Source organism: Canis lupus, chromosome 31, assembly GCF_003254725.2.
Source record: "Canis lupus dingo isolate Sandy chromosome 31, ASM325472v2, whole genome shotgun sequence".
Taxonomy (NCBI): domain Eukaryota; kingdom Metazoa; phylum Chordata; class Mammalia; order Carnivora; family Canidae; genus Canis; species Canis lupus.
The window spans coordinates 36795140-36818975 of NC_064273.1; the positions used below are offsets into that span (position 1 = coordinate 36795140).

Genomic DNA, 23836 nt, shown 5'->3' on the forward strand with positions numbered 1-23836 from the left:
CCAAGCCTGTTACAGCACAGGTATCCCATGGATCCCTGTGAACAGTCTGGTACGTACCAGCCTCTCCGGACTTTCTGTGCTCGTCCTCTCGGTGTCACTTAGACTGTAACTTGCGCTGTCTGCCTCCCGGGGGGGGTCGTGGGCATCGCCTCAGGCCAATTACTTCACGTCGATCTCGTCTTTGACAACCGAGTGACCATCCGTGGCACAACTGATTGATCCACCCAGTTGAGGGGGCCAGGGAAATTCTAGAGCTCAGCTGCTCAACCAGTGCACCTGTACCCGCCCTTTCATTGCGTATTTGAACGTGGAATGTCAGTTCCGTGAGGACAGGAGCACTTTTGTCTTGTTTGATCACCTGAACCTAGTTCCGCTCAGTGACCAATTTATTGAATGAAGGAACAAATGGATGACGAGGACACATGACAGCGTGAGGGCATCTCCGTGTGCAAGCGTTTCATCCGATACCTTGGTTCGTAAATTCACGTGCTGAATCAAAGGACTATGTGTCTTCATTTTTTTCAACTACTTTTTTTAAAGATTTTATTTATTTATTTGAGAGAGAGAGATGGTGAGAGAGAAGACATGAGTGGGGGCAGAAGGAGAAGCAGGCTCCCCGCTGAGCAGGGAGCCCCACGTGGGGCTGGGTCCCAGGACCCTGAGCCGAAGGCAGACGCTTCACCTACGGAGTCCCCCCTCCCCAGGCGCCCCGGATTATGCATCTTCACGTTAAGTAGTCCTGCCAAGATGACTTTCCCCAAGACCGATGCCGTAGCATCGCAGTCTCCCTGTGAGCAGTCTTCGAAATTTGGCTGAACTGCTTGGGGGAATAAAAGGGATTTCTCTTGAGGCACCTTTCTTTGAACCTGTCACCAACAATTGCGTATTCTGTTCTTTGCCCACTTGCCGTGGGCCCCGCTGTCTCTCCCCCACCTCTGGTCCCCAGTGTGCCGGGGGCGGGGGGGGGGGCAGACATTCCCTCCCCATCCCCTCCAGGCCTCGGGATTCCTGTGATGACATCACCAAGATGCCAGTGCGTCCTCAGCTGAGCAGCCCCCTCTTCTCTCGTGCGCTCGGGAGATGCGGTTGCCGTGAGCTCGAACCAGGCCGGGGCAGGAGCCTCGCTCCATCAGTCGGGTGTTGGGTCGGACGTGGGCGGCTCTGGCGCTCTTTGCCATTCCACACCTGAGGGGCCCCAGTACTGATCACAAAATTTGTCCAATTCACCCACTATGAAACATGATAAAGGAAGTTCATCCTTTAAATGATATATTTAAAGTATTTGGAATGCTTCTGAGTGAGGAAGCTCCGAACAGCCAAAGAAACTAATTTCAGGGGGAAAAAAAAAAAACCCTAATCCACTGAATTCTAATTTATCCCGAGCAGCTTATCTCTCGCAGCAGACGCGCCAAGAACACCTTTGACGGCATCTCACGGTGGGACCCTCTTCTCTCTTGCAGCACTCCCTACAAAGTGAGACCCGTGGCCGTCAAGCAACTGTCTGGTAAGGCCCTGCTATCATTTTTAAAATTAAAAGAAAAAAAGAAGGCTCCAGGCTGCCCCTGTGATTGAATATATATTAGGTAAGCATTTGAACCTAAAACCCTGTGCTATTACAGAATCCATGGCCCCGTCTGACACTCTACCCTTGACGATCCCTCGGGGGGCCTCCCCCCGTGCTGTCCCTACCGACGTAGACACTGGGTGACATTGTCCTTATCTTCCCGGACGCGGTGCCTGCACCGCTCACCCAGACCATGAGCCGCAAAGGTGGGCCGTCTGCAGTCCCCCAGCCTCCCTGGATGCTTCATGCAGTCACTGGTGTTGTTTGGGTAAAATCCCATTTCCTTTTGGATCTTCCCTCCCTCTCATTTATGTACAATTCATGCTTCATAAAATATACTCCCATTTTAGTGTATATTCTGATGAGCTTTGAAAAAAATGTATGCCCCCTTGTAGCCGTTAACCAAAATCAAGGCCCAGAACATTTATACTCCCTGAAAAAGTCCTCCCGTGCCCCTTGCCAGTTAACGCCCGCCCTCGACCCCTACTGTCTTATCAGCCACTGACCTGCTTCCTGACACTGTAGATTTGTCTTTTCTAGAGCTTTGTATAAAAGAAAGCACACGGTGTGCACGCTCCTTTCGGACTCAGCCTCACGCATTTGAGGCTCGTCTGTGGGTTGGGTGTCCCCGTGGCTCACTCCTTCTTGTTGCTGGAAGCGTTCACTCCATGGTGTGGCGGGACCTCAGCGTGACTACCCCGTCCACCTGTTGAAGGACACCCGGGTCATTTCCAGTCTGGGGGCTTTTACGAACACAGCTGCTAGGAGCATTCAAGTGCATGGTTTTGTGGGGACACGTGTTCTCATTTCTCATGGACCAAACCAGATTATATTGGTTTCACCGTTTTTTTGTTTTTTTGTTTTTTTTTTGAGAAACCATCAATCCGCTTTTCCAAAGGGGCAGCACCTTTTTGCAGTCCCACCCACAGTGCGCGAACTTCCCCGCCTGCACTTGGAATTGTCGGCACTTTCCATGCTAACCATTCTCCTGGGTGTGCGGCGATACTGCATTAGTTTGAGTTCATGCTTCCCTAGTGGCCCATGACGGGGAAAATATTTACTAACCGGTCATAAATCTTCTTCCGGAATCTGCTGCAGTAGTCGAGACTTGCTTCCCGTAACCGTGGGGTAGTGAGCCCTCCTGATCCGTCAGACGCACCCCGTTAGTCAGATATGTCTTGTGAACAATTTCTCCCCGCCCGCGACTCGCTGTTTCATTTTCTTGTTATGCCTTTCAGTGAGTAGAAGTATTAAATTCTGATGAGGCCTGGATTACCAATTTTGATCTTTTATGGTTTGTGCTTTGGATGCCCTATCTGAGAGACCTTAGCTCATCCCCTATCTGCGGGGTCTTCTGCTGGGCTTCCTTCTCAAATTTTATTTTATTTTATTTTTTGAGCTTCTACGTTGAGGTCTGTGATCCGTGTCTCAGGGTGACTTTCGTGTATGGCCTGAGACAGAAGCTGAGGCTGATTTCCCTTTTTAAACTCTGCAGTTCATTTAATTTTTGATTTTTTTGGTAAGATTGAAGGCTACAGAACAGAATTCTGAAGCCACCTGTCAGGTGCTGGGCGGTGTGTGATGAGACATTGGTGTGTCTGGGCCTTTCCTCCTCTTGGAAGTGACAGCGTTTACACATAGATACTGATTGCTTTAAATCTTCTTTAATGCTTTTGTAGCTCTTCAAAAACCCTTAACTCAATCCTCTTGATGGGAGATGTTAGAATAAAGTAGGAGTTCTAACTTTTTCTAGGATAAAATTCCTTTTTAACATAGAAGATAATTGAGCCCTTGACTTGGTAATAAATGTGTTTTTTTTTTTACACCATTTATTAACTAAACCCCATATTTTATTCCGATTTCACCTGTTTTTCTCCTGATGTCATTTTTCTGCTCCAGCATCCGAGCCGTGGTGCAGTCCATGGTCCATTCATCACGGGGGCTCCTCCTCTGTTGGCCCTGGGGTCTCACAGGTGCTCACACTCTCCGTGCTTGTGACAACCCACCATGGGGGCCTCGGAGCATCTATAGAATGTCCCCCAGGCTGGGTTTGTCTGATGTTTTCCTCAGGGTCAGCCCAGGGGTATGGATTTGGGGAAAGAATGGGGGGGTCCATGATATCCTTTTGACTCACTGGCTTCTCCGCTGGGAAATTACTGTTTTAACCCTTCCTTACTCTGTTCTTTGGAAGGAATAGCTCAGTCTAGCCCATCTTCAAGAGGGAGAGAAAAGGGCTGACATTCATTCTCTCTGTATGGATCTCCACTTGCTCTAGAACGTTTGCTAAAAACGTTTCCCCCAGTAAATTATCATGACATCCCTGTCAAAAATCAGTTGACCAAGTTTGCAATTCGCCGTCCTGTTGCATCAACATACATGCCTGTCCTTCAATCACTGCCGCGCTGTCTTGATTACCGCGCATTTACAGTAATCATGAAGCCGAGAACTACAAGTCCTCTGATTTCTTTTTTTTCAAAAATGTTTTACTTATCCCAGGTCCCTTTTATTTGCAGATAAATTTTAGAATCAGTCTGTCAGTTGCTACCAAAAAAAAAGTCTGCGGAGACACTGAACTTATACTAAGTACATAGAACAACTTGAAAAGAATTACTATCTATAATGTTGACTATAATGTTGAGTCTTCTGATTCGTGAATGTGGTATCTCTCGATTTATTTGGGTTTCTCTTAATATCTTTCAATATATCGTAATTGTCAAGGTAGAGTTGTTGAATAGTTGTTGATAAATTTATCACTAAGTATTTAATATTTGTGATGCTATTGTCAATGGATTTTTTAGGTCAATTTCCAATTATAAAAATATAATCGGTTTTGTGTACTGACTTAGCTAAATTCATTTAGTAGATCTAGTGCCTTTTTGTGGATTTCCTGTGCTTTTCTACATCTACGAATAGAGACTTGCTACTTCCTTTTAGGTCTGGATGTCTTTGGGTTCTTTTATTTCTTTTTCTTGACTGGTCGCACTACCTAGAGTATCTAATACAAGAGAAGTGCAAGATTTTTGTGAGAGTGTGAGAATCCAGATTTTTGCTCTGTTCTCATCTTAGAAAGAACGTGAAGTTCTGCACCATCAGTTATGATGTTACCTGTAGGGTTTTTTTAAATAAATACCCTTTATCCGGTTGAAGGTCTTCTTTTCTTAATTGGTAACTGGTTGAGAGTTTTAATTAAAAATTCGTGTTGGACTTTGTCAAATATGTATCCTGCCTCTATTGAGATGATCATGTTTTTTACTCCTCTGTTCTACTAATGGTGGATTTATTAGTTGGTTTTAAAACTTTAACCTTGAATTCCTAGTGCGTTTAGGGCACTGCTGGCCTCATGGGATGAGTGGGGAGGTACTCTACCCTCCTGCTTTCTGGAAGAGTTTGTATACAGGTGGCACTATTTCTACCTTAAATGTTTCATAGAATTCACCAGTGAATGCTCTGTGTTTGGAGTTTCTTTATGGGAAGTTTTTAAACTATGAGTTCAGTGTCTTTAAGAGATAAGCATGTCAAGGTTTTCTGTGTACTTGCGATTGACCTTGGGAAGGTGCCCATTCCAATGAAGATTCATCTGAGAATTTGCTGGCATGATGGAGTTTGGAAAGTCCTTGCCATCCCTTTTATTTATGTCTCTGGGATTGGAGTGAGACCCCACTCTTTCATTCAAGATACTAGTAATGTGTATCTTCTCCCTTTCTAAGCTAATTAGCCTGATTTATATTTTTTATTGATTTCTTTTTTCTAAGAGCCAGGTTTGAGCTTCATTGGTTTTCTCCATTGTGTGTCTGGTTTCCATTTCGATAATTTCTCCTCTTATCCTTTTATTTCCTTCCTTCTACCCACCCCACCTCTAGTTTGCTCCTCTTTTTCTGGCTCCCGAAGGTGGAAAATTCGATCATTAATTTTAGATCTTTCTCTTTCTTATATAACAATTTAAAGCTAAAGATATCCCTCTAAGTATAATTGAGTTGCATCTGGAAGGTTTTGATGTGTCGTGTTTTCATTTTCATCCAGCTCAAAATATTTTCTGATTTACCTTGTGGTTCCTGCTTGGACCCACTTGTTATTTAGAAGTGTACTGTTTAATTTTCAAATGGTTGCATATTTTCCAGCTATCTTTCAGTTATGGATTTCTAAGTTAGTTCCACTGTGCTTTGAAGTGGACCTCATATGACCTCTGTCTTTTTTAATTTATTAAAAGGCATAGTATATCTTAGAGACTGTTCCAGATACATTTGGAAACAATGTGTATCCTGCTGTTATTGGGTGGACTATTCCACCCATATCAATTAGGTCAAGTTAGTTGATAGTGTAGTATGAGTTTCCTATATCTTTATTTTTCTGTCTACTTGTTCTATCAATTACTAGATGATGCATGTTGAAATTCCCAAGTCCCTTGTGACGTGTTCCTTGCTTCTCAGTTTGTCAGGTTATGCTTTGTGCATTTTCAATTCCTGTTATTGGGTGCATACTTATTTAGGATTGTTGTACCTTCTGATGGATCAATCCCTTTAGCCTTAAGAAAATGTGGCCTTTATCCTTGGTTCCATTCTTTGTTTGAATGTCTTCCTTATCTCTCTCCCATTAATACAGCTACCCAGGCTTTCTTAGGCTTAGTGCTCACATGTTATACTCTTCCCATCCTTTAACTTTTAATGTATCTGTGTCTCTATATTTGAAGCAGGTTTGTCATTGGCAACGTTTATCAATTTTGGCAATTTCAGCCTTTCAACTAGTGCTGTTAAGCCATTTACAATAAACATCATCATAGATACAGTTGGGTTAAATCTACTACTCATTTTGTTTATTTCATTCATTTTTATTTTATTTTTTTTCTCTCCTTTCCTATGTCTTTTGGATACTGAGCATTATTTCTCCACTCTCAGTCTCAGAGCTGTCCTTCTCTGTTTTATTTCTTCTGGGTTGCTCTGGGTTTCACACTCTGTATCATTGACATATCACAAATTATATTATGCTACCTCTTGATGATGTGGGTCTGAGAGCATTTCCCCCATCCTGTGTTCTATGTCATACTTTGTACTTCTATGCTGCATATGTTTTAAGTCCCATAATCCACTGTTAGTCATTTTTTGCTTTCAACAATTGTATTTCCTCTACATTTCGTTGTAAAGATCCATGTGTGCATTTTTTACTATACTGTTGATCATCTGGATTTTGTTTTCTCCCATTAAAGAGTGTGGGCTCTGTGCTGGCAGGTGGTTAAGTTAACTTACAAATCGCTCGACATCTTTGAGACCCTTTTTTAGGCTTTGCTATGACCGTTGTAGAGGACACTAACTCCAGGGATATAGTTCGGTCCTGTTGCTAAGGCGTGATGTGATGCCTCTGGAGTCCCCCTTGACTGGAGATGAGGTTGGGAGCTCTCAGGGGTTCATCACGTGGGAACTTGAAGGCCCACCAGGGAGCTGCTGCTCTAATTCAGGAGGCAAAGGGGAGTGTGGGGGCTGTGGGGGTGGTAAGGAGTGGTCAGATTCTGGCATGTTCTGAGGGAAGAGCCCAGCTTATTTCCTCACTGAGCGGATGTGGCTTATGAAAGAAAGAGGAGTCAGAGCAGAAGCCTCCAGGGTCACTGAGAGGGTGGAACAGCACCTCCCACAAGGGAACAAGCCGAGGGTATCTCAGCTTCTGGAAGGACACAGGAGCTTGCTTTGGGACGTATCAGTGCGAATGGCCGTGGGCACCAATGCTGAGTAGATGTGCTGGAGGAGGCTGAGGCTCCCTCTGAGCTGCAGACGTGCCCTGGAACTGGTGGCGGTGATGGATGACGGGAGTGTTCGCAGCCAGGGCTTGGTGAGCTCCCAGGGGAAGGGCGAAGCCCTGCGACCCAGCGCTCGGGCACAGGATTCCATCAGAAGAAGGCCTCTCATCAGCCTCTGGAACAGAAGGGCCAGAATAACGAAGCCTTTGAGGAGCAGAGAAGCAAAAGCAGGCTGAGTGTGGGACAAACCGGGCAGGACGGAGCTCCAGGAAGGGAGACTGGGCACAGCTGTGTACCAGACCGTCTCTGGGGAAGAACGGGGGGGATTTTGGTGTGACTTTGGGGCCCAACTTGGACCAGCAGAAGTGGGTTTGTGCTGCTCAAGGGAAAGAACGTAGCAAAAGCTAGAGCCGCAGGGAGCGCACCTGGCTGCCTGCAGCACTCGGCCTCCTGCTCCAGAGACTCACGTTCCCTGCAGTGTAAGAAGTGGATCTCCTCCCAAGTGTGCATCCCCCCGCACCTGAACACCGCCACCTGGGGCAGCCCCACTCCGGTCAGCCCAGCCCTGCCTCTCCCTGGCTCTGGTGCACACGGACCCCTGGCATTCTAGGTTTTTCCTTCAAGGACAGACCCCCACGGCCTGAGCCTTCCTGAGACAAGTTAAGAAAATGGAGCTCCGTCTTTCCCCTGGAACTTTTTCTCCACACGTGAACCCCGGGCTCTCTGCGGGGAAAAGCCCCTCCTTCGCCCGTGCATCAGCGCCCAGCCCCACCCAGCCTAGCCCGGGAGCCTCGGAGCCTTTCCCTAGGTGGGTAACCAGCCCGGGCCCTGCAGCCCTGAGTGTGGCAGAAAGAGGCACCCCCGCGGCCCGTGAGTCAACAGGCCACACGTGCCATGGCAGGAAAAAGCAGCTCAGCAGAAGGAAAAGGGAGCAGGTGCCAGGGGTCCAGACTTGCACGCAGCTGCCGAGGTCCCTGGCCCTGGCCTTTCCTGGGGCCCCCGTCCTTCCCGCTGACCCCACATTTCAATAAATGCTCCAGACTCGTCCTGGCAGAGGCCTTCAAGGCAGAGATGCCCAGGGTCTGACTGTCCCGTGACTTAACTATTTGGAAACAGGAAAGTGAAGAGTAGTGTGGAAAACATGACTTTTCATAGAAAATAATGGTCAAGATGTCCTGGCCTGGGCCCCACACCTGTGACAGCTGTGGGGACATGCTTCAGAGGAAGGAACAGCCGCGGCGGACAAGAGCCTCGGAACAGGAATCCTAACGTCCCCGTGAATGGGGAGGTTCTGTGTTTACCAAGCACCTTGTTAGAAAAATACCCTTTGCTGGGACACCTGGGCGGCTCATCGCTTTAGCGCCTGCCTTAGGCTCAGGGCGTGACCCCGGGGTCCCAGGATCGAGTCCCGCCTTGGGCTCCCTGCATGGAGCCTGCTTCTCCCTCTGCCTGTGTCTCTGCCTCTCTCTCTGGGGCTCTCAGGAATAGATAAATTTTTAAAATCTTTAAAAAAGAAAGAAAGAAAAATACTCTTTGCCTCAGCAAGGGAGACAACCACATGGATAGCCTGGTTTCCTCTTTTACGGATGAAAGGAAGTTAACAGCAACTGCGAAGACCACGGGATGGATTTTACGCATCCTCTGAGAAGAGTGGTGCGGAGTGTTGAACACCCAGTTATCGTGTGCCCGCCCGCGTGCCCTCTGCCCGCAGGAGCCCATGGAGGAGAACATGGGAGGAACAGCCTCACCCTCGGTTAACCACCATGACCAGAGCTGGAGGGGAAGGGGGTCCTTGGAGCCGAAGGCGGGCCCCCACCTGGGCTGAGCCTCCCCGAGCCCAGCAGGTGGTGCGAGGCTCCATCTGGGGCACTTTGGTGTCAAGGATCACTTGTGCCGCCTCACCTCGCCGTACTTCGGGGGGTTGTGCAGAAGCGCCCAGGGCCAGCGGGCACCGGCCCCCTCCACGGTTAGGCCCCGCGTCACCCTTCTCCAACGGAGCGAATTCAGCTTTAGGACGGCACAGGCCCTGCTGTAGGGACACAGGTGCTGCCGATTTCCCTCCGTTCCTGCCCGTCCCTGGGACCACGACACGGCACGCTGCCCAGACGCCTCTGCTGGCCGCTCGTCCGGCAGGCCGGTGGGGAGGCCCCGTGGAGGCTGCGGCCCAGCCTGGCTCTGGCTTCCGTCACCCTGGGCAGAGATCATGGGTGACTCGAGGACTTCCTGCCGCCAACAGCATCCTTGTCCTCGTTCCCAAGGACAGAAAATGAAAGTGAGTCATAAACACACCAGGAGCCACTGTGGAGCAGAGACGGGTGGCTGGACGGGAGTGACGGGTGCGCCCCAGGACGGCAGCAGGCCTCAAGCAGCCCCGTCCGTGGGGCACACACCTGCCTCGTTCCCCACGGGGAGGCTCGCAGCTTTAGTGCTGGTGCTTCCATCTCGAGACACGGAGAGGCCAGGCCAGAAGGGCCCGCCTGGAGGGGCCACGCGCGCTTGTCTGCTTGGGTGTCTTAGAGAAACCGAGCCCCCCAAACTGGGTCTCCGGAGCTTACAAAACAGGAGTCACAGTTAATGACCAGGACTCGCCAAGTCTCAATGCTACAGAGCCGGGTGGCCGACGAGGCTCCTTCTGAGCCGTCGCACCAGGAGGGGACCCAGCGTATAGAAGGGTCACCACGTGTGGTGCGTGTGGAATACACACCAGACTGCGAAGACTCTGCACGTATAAAAGGATGCAAAATACCTCGCTAATCGCTTTCAGATTGATTTCGTGTTTTCTTAGTGACATAACTCAAACATAAAATGCACCGTCTTAACGTGACAGTTCCGTGGCTTTCAATATATTCACTATGTTATGCAACCACCACCACCACCGTCTAAATCCAGAGCATTTCCATCACACACACACACACCCCCCAGAAAAAAAATCCCACACCTATTGGCATTTACTCCCCTTGCCTTCCTGCCCTGGTCCTTGGCAACCACTGTCGCTATGGAGATGCCTGCTCTGGATGTCTCCCGTGATGGAGTATGTGGCCTTGTGAGTCTGGCCTCGTTCACGGAGCACAGCGTTTACAGGGCTCCTCTGTGAGGCAGCGCGTTCAGCGCTTCATCTCTGTTTGTGACCGAACTGTGTCCCATCAAGAGGACAAGCCACATTTTGTCTAAGTACACATCAGCTGATGACATTTGGGTGGCTTCCCCTCTGGCCTCTACGAGGGATGCGGTGGTGACCGAGGGTCTGCACATTTTCATGTGATACATATTGAAACGAAGTGTTTGGAGATATATATTTTAAATAAAATTATTTATTTTATTAAAATTAAAATTAAAATTAAAATTATTTATTTTATTAAAATTATTTATTTTAAATAAAATATTAAAATGTTTTCAAAGTCTGGCACGTGCTCGGCAGCGCAGACCAGAGGTTACAGGTGCCACCAGCCGGACAGTCTCCTCTGACCCGAGTCCCGGGCCCTCCCACCCCACAGCCTGCAGACCTCCCGAGTGCAAAGTCACCCAAGATGTTGAGGGTTCACCGCCCTGGGAATAGTCCCAGAGAGAGAGAGAGAGAGAGAAGGAGCACCAAGGGACAAATGCACAGCATCCTTGCCGGGGTTGGGCAGGTGTCTGAGGTCGCCAGCACCCAGCACCGTTGCTCAGGGGACCCCCCACCCCGTGATGGGCTGTCCGCCCCCATGCACTGACCTGCGCTCCATGGGTCCATCTCTTCCCTCGCTCGCTCAGGCCCACAGCACGCACCCCAGAGTCTCCAGGGTCACGGCTGCACGCAGCTCCCCATCCATGGGTCTGCTTTCAAGCACCAGCCTGAGAGCTGCCCCCAGTCACTTGTCAGCTGGCAAAGCAGCTCAGGACAGCTTCCCACCACACTGCCCTTCAACTTCCCTGCAGAACAGGAAGCAGAAAACACACCCACCCGGCAGGGTCCTCACCGAGACAAATGATGCAATTCGTGCAAAATGCTTAGGCCAGAGCCTGCCAAGTGGTAAGAGCTCAGTAAACCGTAGCTGTCATGGGTAACGACCCAGAGCGTGGCTGAGTGGCTGAAGTCATGGCTCTGTGGCACTGCTGGCTTTAACAGGACGGGGACGGCCCTGAGCTGACCATGCGGGGTGCTGCCTGCAGTCACTCGCCGGTCAGGGGTGCACTTGCAATGTGAGCACGAATGCTTCGCTTACAAGAGATAATAATGCTCCTTAATAGTGTTTTCTAGTCTCAGGACAGCTTCCTGGGGAAGAGCTTCATGATCAGCCTCAGTCGTCCCGACTCGCGTGATTTTTGAAACAGAAGGGAGGCGGCGGGGCCGTGAAAATGAACCCTGGCGCTGGGTTGCCTCGAGGGGCTTACCCCTTCCCGCTGTCTTGTCTCTGGGTGGTCCCGCCAACGATGGCTGCGGCGGCACCTCGCTGTGCTGGCGGACACCCTGGTGGTGCACAGTCGTTCGAGGCCTTGGGAATCTGCGTCCTGACCACAGATTTGGGTGACACGGAAATGGTGGTGTCCAAACATGACTGGGGGGACCTCAGCTGGAGCCGCCGTCTGCCTCTGGGCACTTGGAGGGCTGGGCAGAGCCACACGTGCCCGCGACCCCTCCAGCCTCCTGGGACCTGCGCACATTTTGATGAAAGCTCCCGTGCGTGTAACCACCTCCCCATCAAGGTGAAGAGCCGTTGTGTCACCCTGAAACATCCCCCCGGCCCTCCTTCCCCGTGCGTCCCCACATACCCTATGAAGCCACTGCTCCGACTTGACTGTCCTGGAACCTCCCGCAAGAGCAGGGTCTGGATTCCATCAGCATCGTGACTTTAAGATGCACGCATGTAACTTATTCACTTCCGCATGCAGAGTAGAGTTCCATCGCACAAGTACTCGGTGCTGGTTCACCGCTGCGCCTGTCGGGCCTCCGTGGGTGGTCTCAGCGTAAGGCACTGTGAACAGCGCACAGACTGTCTTCCCGTGACAGTATCCGTCGGTTATCTTGGGTCACGACCCTGGGGTGATGTCACTGGTTCATATGATAAATGTAAGCTTAATTCTCTAAGAAACTGCCCGCTGTTTTCCCAAGTGGTTGTGTGGTTTTACAGTCCCACCAGCCGTGTGGGAGTGACCAGGTGCTCCACAAACAACCCAGTGTGACCTTCTCAGTGTTTTAAATTTTTAGAACTCCAGAAGGTGTAAAACTGTATTTCCTTATCACCTTAATTTCTATTTCTTAGATCACATAATGATTGTTGAGCATGTTTTTATGTGCTTGTTGACTATTTGAATGTCTTATTTTGTGAAGTGTCTGTTCTATGTGTTTCGCTCATTTTGTAAGTGGGCGTGGTTTTTTTTTTAAATCACTAGTTTGTAGGAAATTCCATATTATCTGGATATAATTCATCTGCCAGATATATGTATAACAAGTATTTTTTCCTATTTCGTGGCTTATCTTTTTCATTTTCTTTTTTTCTTTTTTCTTTTTTAAAGATTTATTTATTTATTTGTGAGAGACACAGAGAGAGAGGCAGAGACACAGGCAGAGGGGGAAGTAGGCTCCCTGTTGGGGAGCCTGATGTGGGACTCGATCCTGGGACCCCGGGGTCACACCCTAAGCCAAAGGCAGACGCTCAACCACTGAGCCACCCAGGCAACCCCTTTTTTTATTTTCTTAATGAGGGCATTTAATGAACAAAAGTTTCTAACTTGATAAAGTCTAAATTAACAAGTTACTCTTTTATGAATTGTATTTTCTGTGTCTTCTCTAAGAATCCTTTTTCTGCCCCCCAGGTAGAAAGATAACATACATTTTTAGAAGATTTGGAGTTACAGCTGTTATATTTTAGTCTAGGATGCAATTATCCAATTTAAATTGATTTTTGTCTGTGGTGTGAGGTAGGGGTTGACCGTCTTTTTTCTTTTTGATACATATTTTTTCTTATTCGATTGTTATAACACAATGTGTTAAAAAGACTTCCCTTGTTCCATTGAATCACTTAGATGCCTTTCTTGAAAATTACTTGTCTTTCTAAGTGTGGGCCTCTTTGTAGTGTTTCTGTTCTGTTTCTCTGATCTGTGTGTCTGTCTTGACACCAATAATACACTGGCTTAATTGCTAGAACATATTTGTGCTTTTTTTTGCAGTTACATGGATCTTTTCTTTTCCCTATAAATTTCAGAATTAAGAATCAGCACATCAATTTCTTTTTAAAAAGCCACCTATGACTTCAATTGGGAATGCATCCTATTAGAGATTGATTTGGGAACGTTAACATCTTAACTACATTGAGTGTCCCAGCCCATGAACGCGATACATCGCTTCACTTACTCAGATCTTCCTTAACTTCTCTCAACAAAGTTTTATAGCATTCAAGATAAAGGTCCTGCATATCTTTTTTTTTTTTTTTTTAGGTCCTGCATATCTTTTGTTAAATTTATTCCTTGGCATTTTCCATTTTCTGGTGTTATTGTCAAGGGGATCTGAATTTAATTTTCCATTTGTCTGCTGCTAGTTTATAAAAATACAGCAGATTTATGTATATTGACATAGTCTCTTCTGACATTGCTTATTAATTCATTTATTATTTTGGGTAGTTATTTTCTAGATTCCTAGGATTTCCCATAGAGGCAGTCATATCTTCTGATAATAAAGAGACTTTTGCTTCTAGCATTCCAGTCTTTTTGGTTTTTATCTCTTTCACTTGTCTGTTGCCCTGGTTGAAACTCCAATACTGCTAAGTAAAAGTGAGAGCTTATCCCAGGCTCAGGGAGATGCATTCTCTCACTGCTAAGCGTGACATGAGCCACAGGTGTGTTGTACGTGCCCCTTATTGGGTTGAGGGAGTCTTCTCCTAGTTTGCTAAACATTTTTTTTGTCAAATGTTCTTTGACACAATTCTCTGTTGAATTGCATCAGGTGTTTTTCTGCATCTGTTGAGATGGGTTGATGCAATCTCCTTTTATTCCTGGGTTTCTAGTGGCTTTTATCATAAACAGGTGTTGGATGCTGTCACACACTCCACTTCATTTAGAGATGATCATATGATTTTTCTCCTTTTGTCTGCTCAGATAGTGAGTTATGTTGACTGATTTCCAGATGTTAAAAGCACTCTGCTTTTCCAGAATAACCCCACTTGTATTAATAGAAAAATACTTAGGAATGAGTTTTTAAAAGGGGGCACAGGCCCTCTACCCTGATGTAGGATGTATTCTCCTTTATTTTTTTTTGTATTCTCCTTTATAAACTGCTGAATTTTATTTCCTAATAATATTAGGAATTTTTAAGGATTTTTGTATCAGTGTTCAAGTGGGATATTGGTTCATAACCTATTTCTCATAACGTCTTTGTTATATTTGTATGGTGAGATGTTGGTGGCCTTATGGAACATGTTGCGAGGTTTGCTTCCTTCTCTCTATTTTCTGAAAGATTGTATGTGATTTTGCTATTATTTCTTCCTCTGTCCATTTATATGTAATGTATTTATTGATATGGTTGAGGTTAGGTTTGCCATGTTGCTATTTGCCTTTTATTGATCTTGGGCTTCATCTCCTGTTCCTCTTCTTCTGCCTTTTCTTGGCTTAACTGGATTAATTTTTGCATTCCATTTTATTCCTTCTATTGGCTTGTTAGCCAATACTATGCTTTTTAGCATTATTTTCAGTTGATTGTTCTAGGTATTACACTATGCATCCTTAGCTTTTTATTTTTTTTTTTTTTAATTTTTTTTTTTATAATAGTCACAGAGAGAGAGAGAGAGAGAGAGGCAGAGACACAGGCAGAGGGAGAAGCAGGCTCCATGCACCAGGAGCCCGATGTGGGATTCGATCCCGGGTCTCCAGGATTGCGCCCTGAGCCAAAGGCAGGCGCCAAACTGCTGCGCCACCCAGGGATTCCCAGCTTTTTAAATTGTAGACTCTATTTTTTATTTTTTCAAAGGTTTTATTTATTTATTTAAGAGAGAGAAAGAGCTCTCAAGCAGGGGGACTGGCAGAAGAAGAAGGAGAAGTAGACTTCCCTGCCGAGCAGGGAGACTGACACAGGCCTCAATACCACCCCAAGATCATTACCTAAGTGGAAGGCAGATGCTTAACCAACCAAGCCACCTAGGCACCCCTAGACTTTATTTTTTAGAGAAGTTTTAGATTCACAGCAAAATGGAATAAAAGGCATGGAGAGTTCCCGTGTAGTCCTTCTCCACCCACACACTCAGCCTCTCCCGCCACTGACACCCCTGCATTAGAGCTCTAAAGGAGCCAACAATGACATGTCATTACCAGTCAAAGTCCATAGTGTACTTTAGGGTTCACTCTTGGTGTCATACGTAGTGTGGTTTTGACGGAGGCATAATGACATGTACCCCTGTTACAGTATCATGACATTTCTCTGCTTAAAAATCCTCTGTGCTCCACTTGTTCATCCATCCCTCCCCCCAAACTCTTGGCAACCACTGATCTTCTTACTATCTCCACAGATCCACCTTTTCTAGAATGTCCATAGTTGGCACATACACTATGCAACCTTTCCAGGTTGGTTTCTTTCACTTAGTGGTATGCAGGTAAGATACCTCTATGTCTTTAATGGCTTGATAGCTCATTTCTTTTTAATGCTGAATAATATTTCATCGTATGGATGCTCTGGAGTGTATCCATTCATCATCATGGTTGCCTCAAAGTTTTGGTGATTATGAACAGAGTGGCCATAAATATCTGTGTGAAGGTATTGTGTGGAAGTAAGTTTGCAATGCCTTTGGGTAGACTCCCAGGAGCGCAACTGCTGGATCATTTGGTAAGAGTACCTTTACCTTCGTGACCATCAAACTGTCTTCCAAAGTACCTGCACCATCCTTCCTTCCTGCCAGCAGTGAATGGGAGCTCCTGCTGCTCCACATCCTTGCCTAGCATTTGGTGTTGTCTCGGATTTTCACCACTCTAATAGGTGTATGGTGGTATATCTCATTGTTATTTTAGTTTGCAATTCCCTAACATATGATGTTGGGTATCTTTTCATATATTTATTTGCCATCTGTATATCCTCATTTCTTGAAGTGTCTTTTCAGATCTTTTGCCTATTTTTAAATCATCCTTAACTTTTTAGTCTATTTAAAATTAATGTCATACTATTTCACATAAAAAGTAAGAACTCTGTAGCAGTTTAATTCCTCCCCTGCAGTGTTTGCCATATATTTTACATCTATGCTATAGACATTCCTCCAAAATTCATATGTTGAAATTCATCCCAATGTGATGGTGTTAGGAGGTGCAGCTTTTTTTTTTTTAAGATTTTATTTATTTATTCATGAGAGACATGGAGAGAGAGGCAGAGACACAGGCAAAGGGAGAAGCAGGCTCCCTGTGGGGACTCCAATTCAGGACTCGATCCCAGGACCCCAGGATCATGACCTGAGCCAAAGGCAGATGCTCAATCACTGAGCCACCCAGGCATCCCAGAGAAGGTGGGGCCTTTGGGATGTGATTAGGTCATGAGTACAAAACCCTCATGAAGGGGATTAGTGTCCTTATATAAGGGACCCCAGAGAACTCCCTTGCCCCTTCTACCACCTGAGGACACGACAAGGAGACAGCCATCCATGAACAAAGAAGCAGGCCCTCACCAAACACCAAATCTGCTAGCACCTTGATCTTGGAATTCCAGCTTCCAGAGCTATGAGAAATAAATTAAAACCAGTCTGTAGCATTCTGTTCAAGCAGACCAAACAGACTAAGACAATCTATGGAATACAATATTACCATTTTTGTTTTCAAGAGCCAGTTGTCTTTTCAGGAAATTATGAAAAGAAACTTAAAGATCATTTTTTAGAAGTCTTTATTTAGCCACCTGGGTGGCTCAGTCATTTTTGGGTGTCTGCCCTCAGCTCAGGTCATGATCCCAGGGTCCTTGTATCAAGCCCCACTTTGGGCTCCTGCTCAGCAAGGAGCCTGCTTCTCCCTCTCCCTCTGTCTGCCACTCCTCCTGCTTGTGCTCTCTCTCTCTAGTGCTCTATCTCTCTTTCTCAAATAAATAAATAAAATCTTTTTTTAAGTTTTTATTTAAGTAATCTCTACACTCAACATAGGGTTCAAACTCATAACCCTGAGATCAAGAGTCACGTATTCCTCCAACTGAGCCAGCCAGTTGCCCCTAAAGATAATTTTTTATAGTTAAATACATATGTGTCATCCCTGGTGCTTTTACTTACTCCTGTAGATTCCAACTTCTAACTGGTGTTATAGCCCTTCAGCCTGATGAATTTCTTTTTTCTTTTAACATTTCTTGCTATGCAGAACCGCTAATGACTAATTCCCCCAGCTTTTGCTTACCCGAACATGTTTTTTTATTTTGCCTTCATGTTGAAAGATGGTTTCTCAGGGTATAGAATTCTGCATTTGTGGTTTGGTTTGTTTTTATAATTTGAAAGAAGCTTAAAGATGTTGAATCATTTTTTTCTGCCTTCATCATTTCTGATGAGAAATCAGCTTTCACTCTATCATTATTCCCTGTAAAAATTGTGCCTTCCCTCCCCCCTCCCCGCCTCCTCTGGCTGCTTTCAAGGTGCTTGTCTTTTATCTTTGGGTTGCAGCGGTTTGATTATGATGTACCTGGCTCTGGTGTTCTTTTTGTTTGTCCTACCTGGTATTTATTGAGTTTCTGTGATCTATAAACTCTGGTTTTCACCAAATTTGTGAATTTTTCAGCTTTATTTCTTTAAATGTATTTTATGCATCATTCTATCCCAACTTTTCTTCTGAGATCCAATTACATGTATGTTAGAAATTTGCTATTGTCCCTCAAGTGGTTGGCTCTGTTATTTTTTAATCTCTTTTCTTTCTGGTCTACAGATTGCATAATTTCTGTTGATCTGTCCTCAATTTTTCCTGACTCTTCTGTTTACTCAAAACTGCTATAAGCCCATCCATGAATGTTTTGAAGTACAGTTTTAAATTCTACCATTTTTGTTTGATTCTTACTCATAGATTCCCATCTTGTGATCCTCCATCTGCTTACTATTTACTGACATCCTTTCCTTTAGGTCCTTAGACATAACTATAATTGCTTCATTAAGGTTTGGTCTGCTAATTTCACCATCTGAGTCATCTAGGGTTTCTGTTGGGTGACTTTTTTCTTGCTGCATGTCACATTTTCCTGATTCTTTGCATCTCACTTTTTTAGTGTAGACTTATGAATATTACATTGCAGAGATCCTGGATTTTGTTATCTTCCTCTGAAGAGTGTTGATTTTTTGTCGTTCTTATTCTAGCTGCCAATTAAATTACTAAGTGATCACTTTGAACTGTGGAGGCCTGGTTTTATGCTTTGTTACGATACATCTCTAGAAAAAAAAAAAGATACATCTCTAAATGTGGCCCCTCTGGCACTTCAACAGGAAGCCTGAGGTGTTTGTCAAGAGCCCTCTAAGTTAACTGGACTCAGACTCCAAGCTTTGTCTTGCATGTGGTGGGCAACACTGAAATCTGTGCTAAGCTTTCTCGTCCTCCCAGGAGCACATGCATGTGCAATTCAGGGAAGGATTAGGGGAGGAATAGGAAAGTTCTTACAGAACTTCCTCCTTTGGGAATTTCCCCTTTCATTTCTACCCTCTCTGACAACCCTGGACCCTGCCCTCTGAACCCTTGAAACCCAGTGACCTTGTAGCTTTCTGCCTAAGTTCTAGCCAGCTCCCATTGTAAGCTCACGCCACACGAGAACATAGAAATATTCTTCCTTTCTTCTCTAGCAGTACAGCTAGAGAACTATGTACCATAGCTTATCCAATTAGTCCCCCATCAGTGGATATCTATGTTGTTTCTCATCTTTGGTTATTACAAATGATCAGTTAGCCAATTTTTATTCTTCTTACCATAGCCTCTACAGGTGTGTGCAACATGCTAAAAAGTCTGTAGATGGAGTAAAACCTTTAATTTGCAAAAGACTCAATCTTCATTTTCTTTTTAATTTTATTTATTTATTCATGAGAGACACAGAGAGAGAGAGAGAAGCAGAGACACCGGTAGAAGGAAAAGCAGGCTCCATGCAGGGAGCCTAATGTGGGACTTGATCCCATGACCCCAGGATCACACCCTGGGCTGAAGTTGTCGCTAAACCTCTGGGCCCCTGGGGCTGCCCAAAGACTCAGTCTTTAATAGATTTTTGCAAAAGTCCTGTCCCTTGTACCATAACCCATTCATTGATTAGATCAGAGTTTCTCCTCACAGAATTCTTCCAGAAACTAGTCTTATGGCATCATCCTGACATACGCATATAGTGGACAGAGTCCCACCAACAGGTACAATCCACTGCTCATGGTCAAATTCAAATGCGTCCAGGGCATTCTCACTAGAATATCATACCCGCACCCTTTTCCCTCAAAAGTACACCACACCTCATCAACCGTAGGGGGGTTATTTCGGAGAGAGGAGGAGCATGTGCAGAACATTCTTCCTCCGTGGCTAAGTGCCACAGTGCCTGATTTTTGCAGCCCTGAATGGGAACATGACTGGGGTAGAGGGCAGGATGAGTTTGGCCTTGTCATGACTAAACCTCTCTTATATCACACAGCCACATCAGGTCACTAAGAGGGTTAAATGACCAATATGTACAAACCACTTAGAACAGTGCCTAGAACATAGTAAGCGCTCAATAAAGATGGCTATGGTTGCTGCGATCTATAAAACAATAAAGGAAATGTGCATTGCTAGCTGTCCCAGAGGCAACTCCCCTTATAGGCATTTGTCTTGCAAAGCGAACCTAAGGAGAAGGGCCGAGGGAGAAATCGTACCCAGACACCCAGGATCGAATTAAACTCTGCAGAATATGAAATCGCCCTCTCCAAAACCGGAAGAGGTAAACCTCCACCCTATTCCTGCCTCTGAGGTGCCACAAGTCCATAATGATCCTGCTCATCGCCTGGCCAAGACGGTCGCAAGACACACACACCAGAATTTCCGATGTGGTTATCGGGGCCCTGATAACCTTGGTCCACCTTGCTTTCTCTGTTCCATCTGAAGGTTAACAGGAGGCGAAAGCGTTCGCCGAGGTCACCACCAGCCATAGGGAAGCATCCCTTTGGCCGCTGATAAATGTGAGTGATTTCCCGGTAAGCCAGGCCCCAGAAAGGGCACCTGTGCCTTTAAACAACAAGGTGAAGTCACTGTTAATCATATAACTTTATTGTGCTCCTGGGTTATCAGGGAAACATCCTCGTTCTGCACGTCTGTTTTATGACATCCATAAACACTGAATTGCCGATGACTGTGCCCTGGGCCAGAATGTCCTCTGTCAGGCTAGAGGGGCCGGGAGAGCAAAAGTGGGACAGAGGTGAGTTCACCCCTCCTGCTTCCCTGGAGAAGGGTGGCGACACCCTGCGAAGGAGGGTAGACAGGAGGCCCCCTCCCCATCCCCCTAGGCAGAGCCCTGGACAAGAGTGGTAACAAATAAATGCGCCACCCCCCACCCCGCCCAGTCTTCAGGGTCTTGGGGGTGTCCCTTGGGTGCTCGATAATGTGGATTATTTTCCCAAATGCAATGTAAGATGCCCTTCTCTGGAGCCATAGCCGTGTTTGTTCTGTAAATACTTTGGGAGAATGTCTGTCACATAAACGTCTCTGGAAGGATGCTCAGCATCTCACCCCAGGCTTCCGGGTGAGACTGGTAAGGGGAAACCCCACTGGCTCCCCGCCTCAGGTAACAGCCGGAGCTCCACAGTGGGGTTGCGCAACCCTGCCCCCCCAACCCGAGAGGCGGACCAGTCGTGGCTCCCGCAGGGGGTCAAGTGCCCAGCCTGAGTCCCCATGCCCCCTGCCCTCGGAGTGCAGGTTCGGGGCCCAGCGTGTTACAAGGGCCCGGCTTGCGTTCACTGGCTCCGGGGGAGAAGGGTGCATGCCCAGCCCAGCTCAGGTGAGCGGAGAGACGTAAGCGTGGCCGTCACTGTGATCCTCCTGCTCAGCACCCGATGAAGAGATATGCCCGCCAGCTGGCTGGCCAATCGAGTTAGTGCATCATGTCAACTGCTGTTTAGAGTAGCAATTATACGTTAGGCTGTCCTATTGATCAGTTAAACCAGATTTCCATGCCACTCGGTGTGGGGGAGACTTGGGACTTGTCTGAAACGAGTAAACAATTCCTGGAAGGGCCGGGAGAGGCGGAGGCAGGTTCCTTGAAGCGTCTGCGGCGGCCGAGGAGCCCCCAGCAGCGGTGAGTGCGCGGCTCCCCCGTCACTGCGAGAGCAGCTGGGGGAGCACGGAGGGGAGGGCGCCCCACTCCCCCATCCTGCCCCTGAGCCCCGAACTCCCGTGGCTCTGTGCCAGGGGCCGGGGCCGGGGCCTTGCGCGTGCAGCTCTGCAGCCCGCAGCCGGTAGGTTGGTGCAGTGGCGTCCTACCAGCTGGCCAGACTCCGCCAAACTCCGGGATGGCCCTGGAACTAAAGGAACCTCTGTCCTGTGAGTGTCTGCCCCCAGCGGCATACGCACAGGGGCCCATCACCTGAGAAGCCAGCGGACTGGCACCCCTGACACCGGCGTGCAGGCCAGGGCAGGGGTGAGAGGCGGATGACGGGCCTGCTGACGCCTCCGTCCTCAGGCCTGGTCGTGTGGGCGCCCCGATCTTTCACCGGTATTGGAGCCCTGGGTGCTGAGGACTGAGTCCCGGGGAGCTCAGAGCTGCACCCGTGAAGCCCCCCGCCATGCCCAGGTGGGGACCCTCCCAGACAGTCTGGCAGCTGCTCCACTGGAACAGGTGTCTCTGCAGAGCATGTGGGTTGCCCGTGGACACCTGCTGGCTGTCCCCCGCCTCCATCACGTGGGGCAGCGGTGGTCCTTCCCGACTCCCCGTGCCCGCCGGGCCTGCTTCCCACCCTCCCCGTCTCCCGACCCCAAGGACCCAGCATTTCCAGCGCCGAGCCGCTGGCATGCCTTGTCACCGCTGGCTGGTCTCAAAGTGATGAGGAAATTCTCAAAGCAAGATGCAGGAATGTGCATTACTTTTTATTTATTTTTTTTTTGCATTAGTTTTTAAAATGCAATATATGCCACGCTGCATTGAGGGGGAAGAGATGGATTTCCTACTAATGTCACATCTTTCTGGTAGGGTGTACCTGGAAGGCTGGGGAATGACTAACATTGCAATTGGACACTGCTCGTTGCCCCACATCCAGGGCTTCAGGGCCCTCTGAGGGTTCCAGAGGCAGGAGCAGAGTGCAGAGCACACGCTCAGTGGGGCACAAGCAGGACGTAACTCTCAGAGCCCAGCCTGTGCCCCCCGTGGGCCGGGACTCACCGGGACAGGCCCTGCAAGGAGGGAAGGGTGTCCCGAAGGACATGTGGCCGTCCAGGCCAGCCGCAGCAATGGCCAACCGGGGCTGCACTCGTGCACACGGAATCACAATTCATCTCAAGTTCTGAAATCCGCTGGGAGGAAGCGGTGGCGGCCGCAGGAATTCCAGGGAGCCGGGCTGGGGAGGGGGAGGCACCATTTCCTGATCAGGGCTCTGTTTATGGATGTGTGGGTGTGGTTAGCCTTTGTGCACACAGGCATTTTTGCCTCCGTCCCCTTGCAAAAGAATGCAGATTGCGCTGTATCGAAAGCACTCAGGGGCTGCGGCGTTGCTCCGGGTAGGGCATCGGGGACAGCACGGTGACCCAGGTGACAGCGCCCAGGGGCTGATCTCACGGGGAGCCCAGCCTCCCGCCCGGGCCCTTTCTGGGAACCGGGCCCTTTCTGAGAACCTGGAACGTGCTGGCTGGAGTTGGGCTGAGGCGTAGCTGTCCCGTGGACCAGAGCACGAACGGCCACCCGTGGACTGAGCCGGGGGCAGAGGAAGTACAGGGTGAAGGAGGAAAAGCAGTAGGGGTGCACGCGCTGGAAATTAAAAGTGGGCATTAAAATGCTGAGATGCGCAAAGGAACCCACCTCAGGAGTCCAATGGGAAATTGCTCCTTAACTTTTTGAATCCATCCTGTGTATAAAAAGGTTTATTAAGCTCTTCATTTTAAGATAATTGTAGAAGAGCACACGGTTGTAAAGAAAACTACATCGAGAGTCTGCGTGCCCCTTCCCCCCTCCGCCCCCGTGGTAGCATCTTTCCACACATGGTAGGATGTCCTCAACCAGGCTGTGGACGTGAATACAGTCCTGGTACAGAGCGCTCCAGCCCCACGGAGATACTTCCTCCGTGACCCCTGACAATCACTCTGTTCTCTGTTTCTGTCACTTGGCCGTTTCAAGAGCCTTCTATGAATGTGTCTCAGTAGGGAACTGTGGGGACTGGCTTCTTTTACTCACCGTGTGTCCTGGAAATCCTTCCAGGCTGCCGTGTGGCCTAACTAGCTCGGTTCTTTCTGGAAGTGAGTAGCGTTCCCTGCGGTGGATGGACCACAGCCCGTCTAGCCCGTCGCCCATCCAAGGGCGTCTGAGTTGTTTCAGTTTGGGGCTGTCACAAATAAAGGTGCTCTGAGCATCCTGTGCAGGTTTTCGTGTAACCCTAAATTTTCATCTCTCTGCCCTGGGGTGCACTTGCTAAGCCATGCACGTTCCCACCAGCAACGTGTGAGTA

The 23836-nt window shown here is 47.8% G+C and overlaps 1 protein-coding gene across 5 annotated transcripts in view; it reads left to right on the forward strand.

Moving 5' to 3' along the window:
- The window catches only part of PDE9A (phosphodiesterase 9A), an 87229-nt gene that overhangs the window by 26923 nt on the left and 36470 nt on the right, over positions 1-23836 (forward strand). For 4 of the 5 annotated variants that reach the window (XM_025462071.3, XM_025462072.3, XM_025462074.3 and 1 more), the window contains exon 4: positions 1461-1504. In XM_025462071.3, the coding sequence (XP_025317856.2) occupies positions 1461-1504 (44 nt within the window). Of the gene's footprint in view, positions 1-1460; positions 1505-21343; positions 21481-23836 lie in introns of those variants that run through there. The other variant, XM_035709304.2, reaches the window with a different exon arrangement.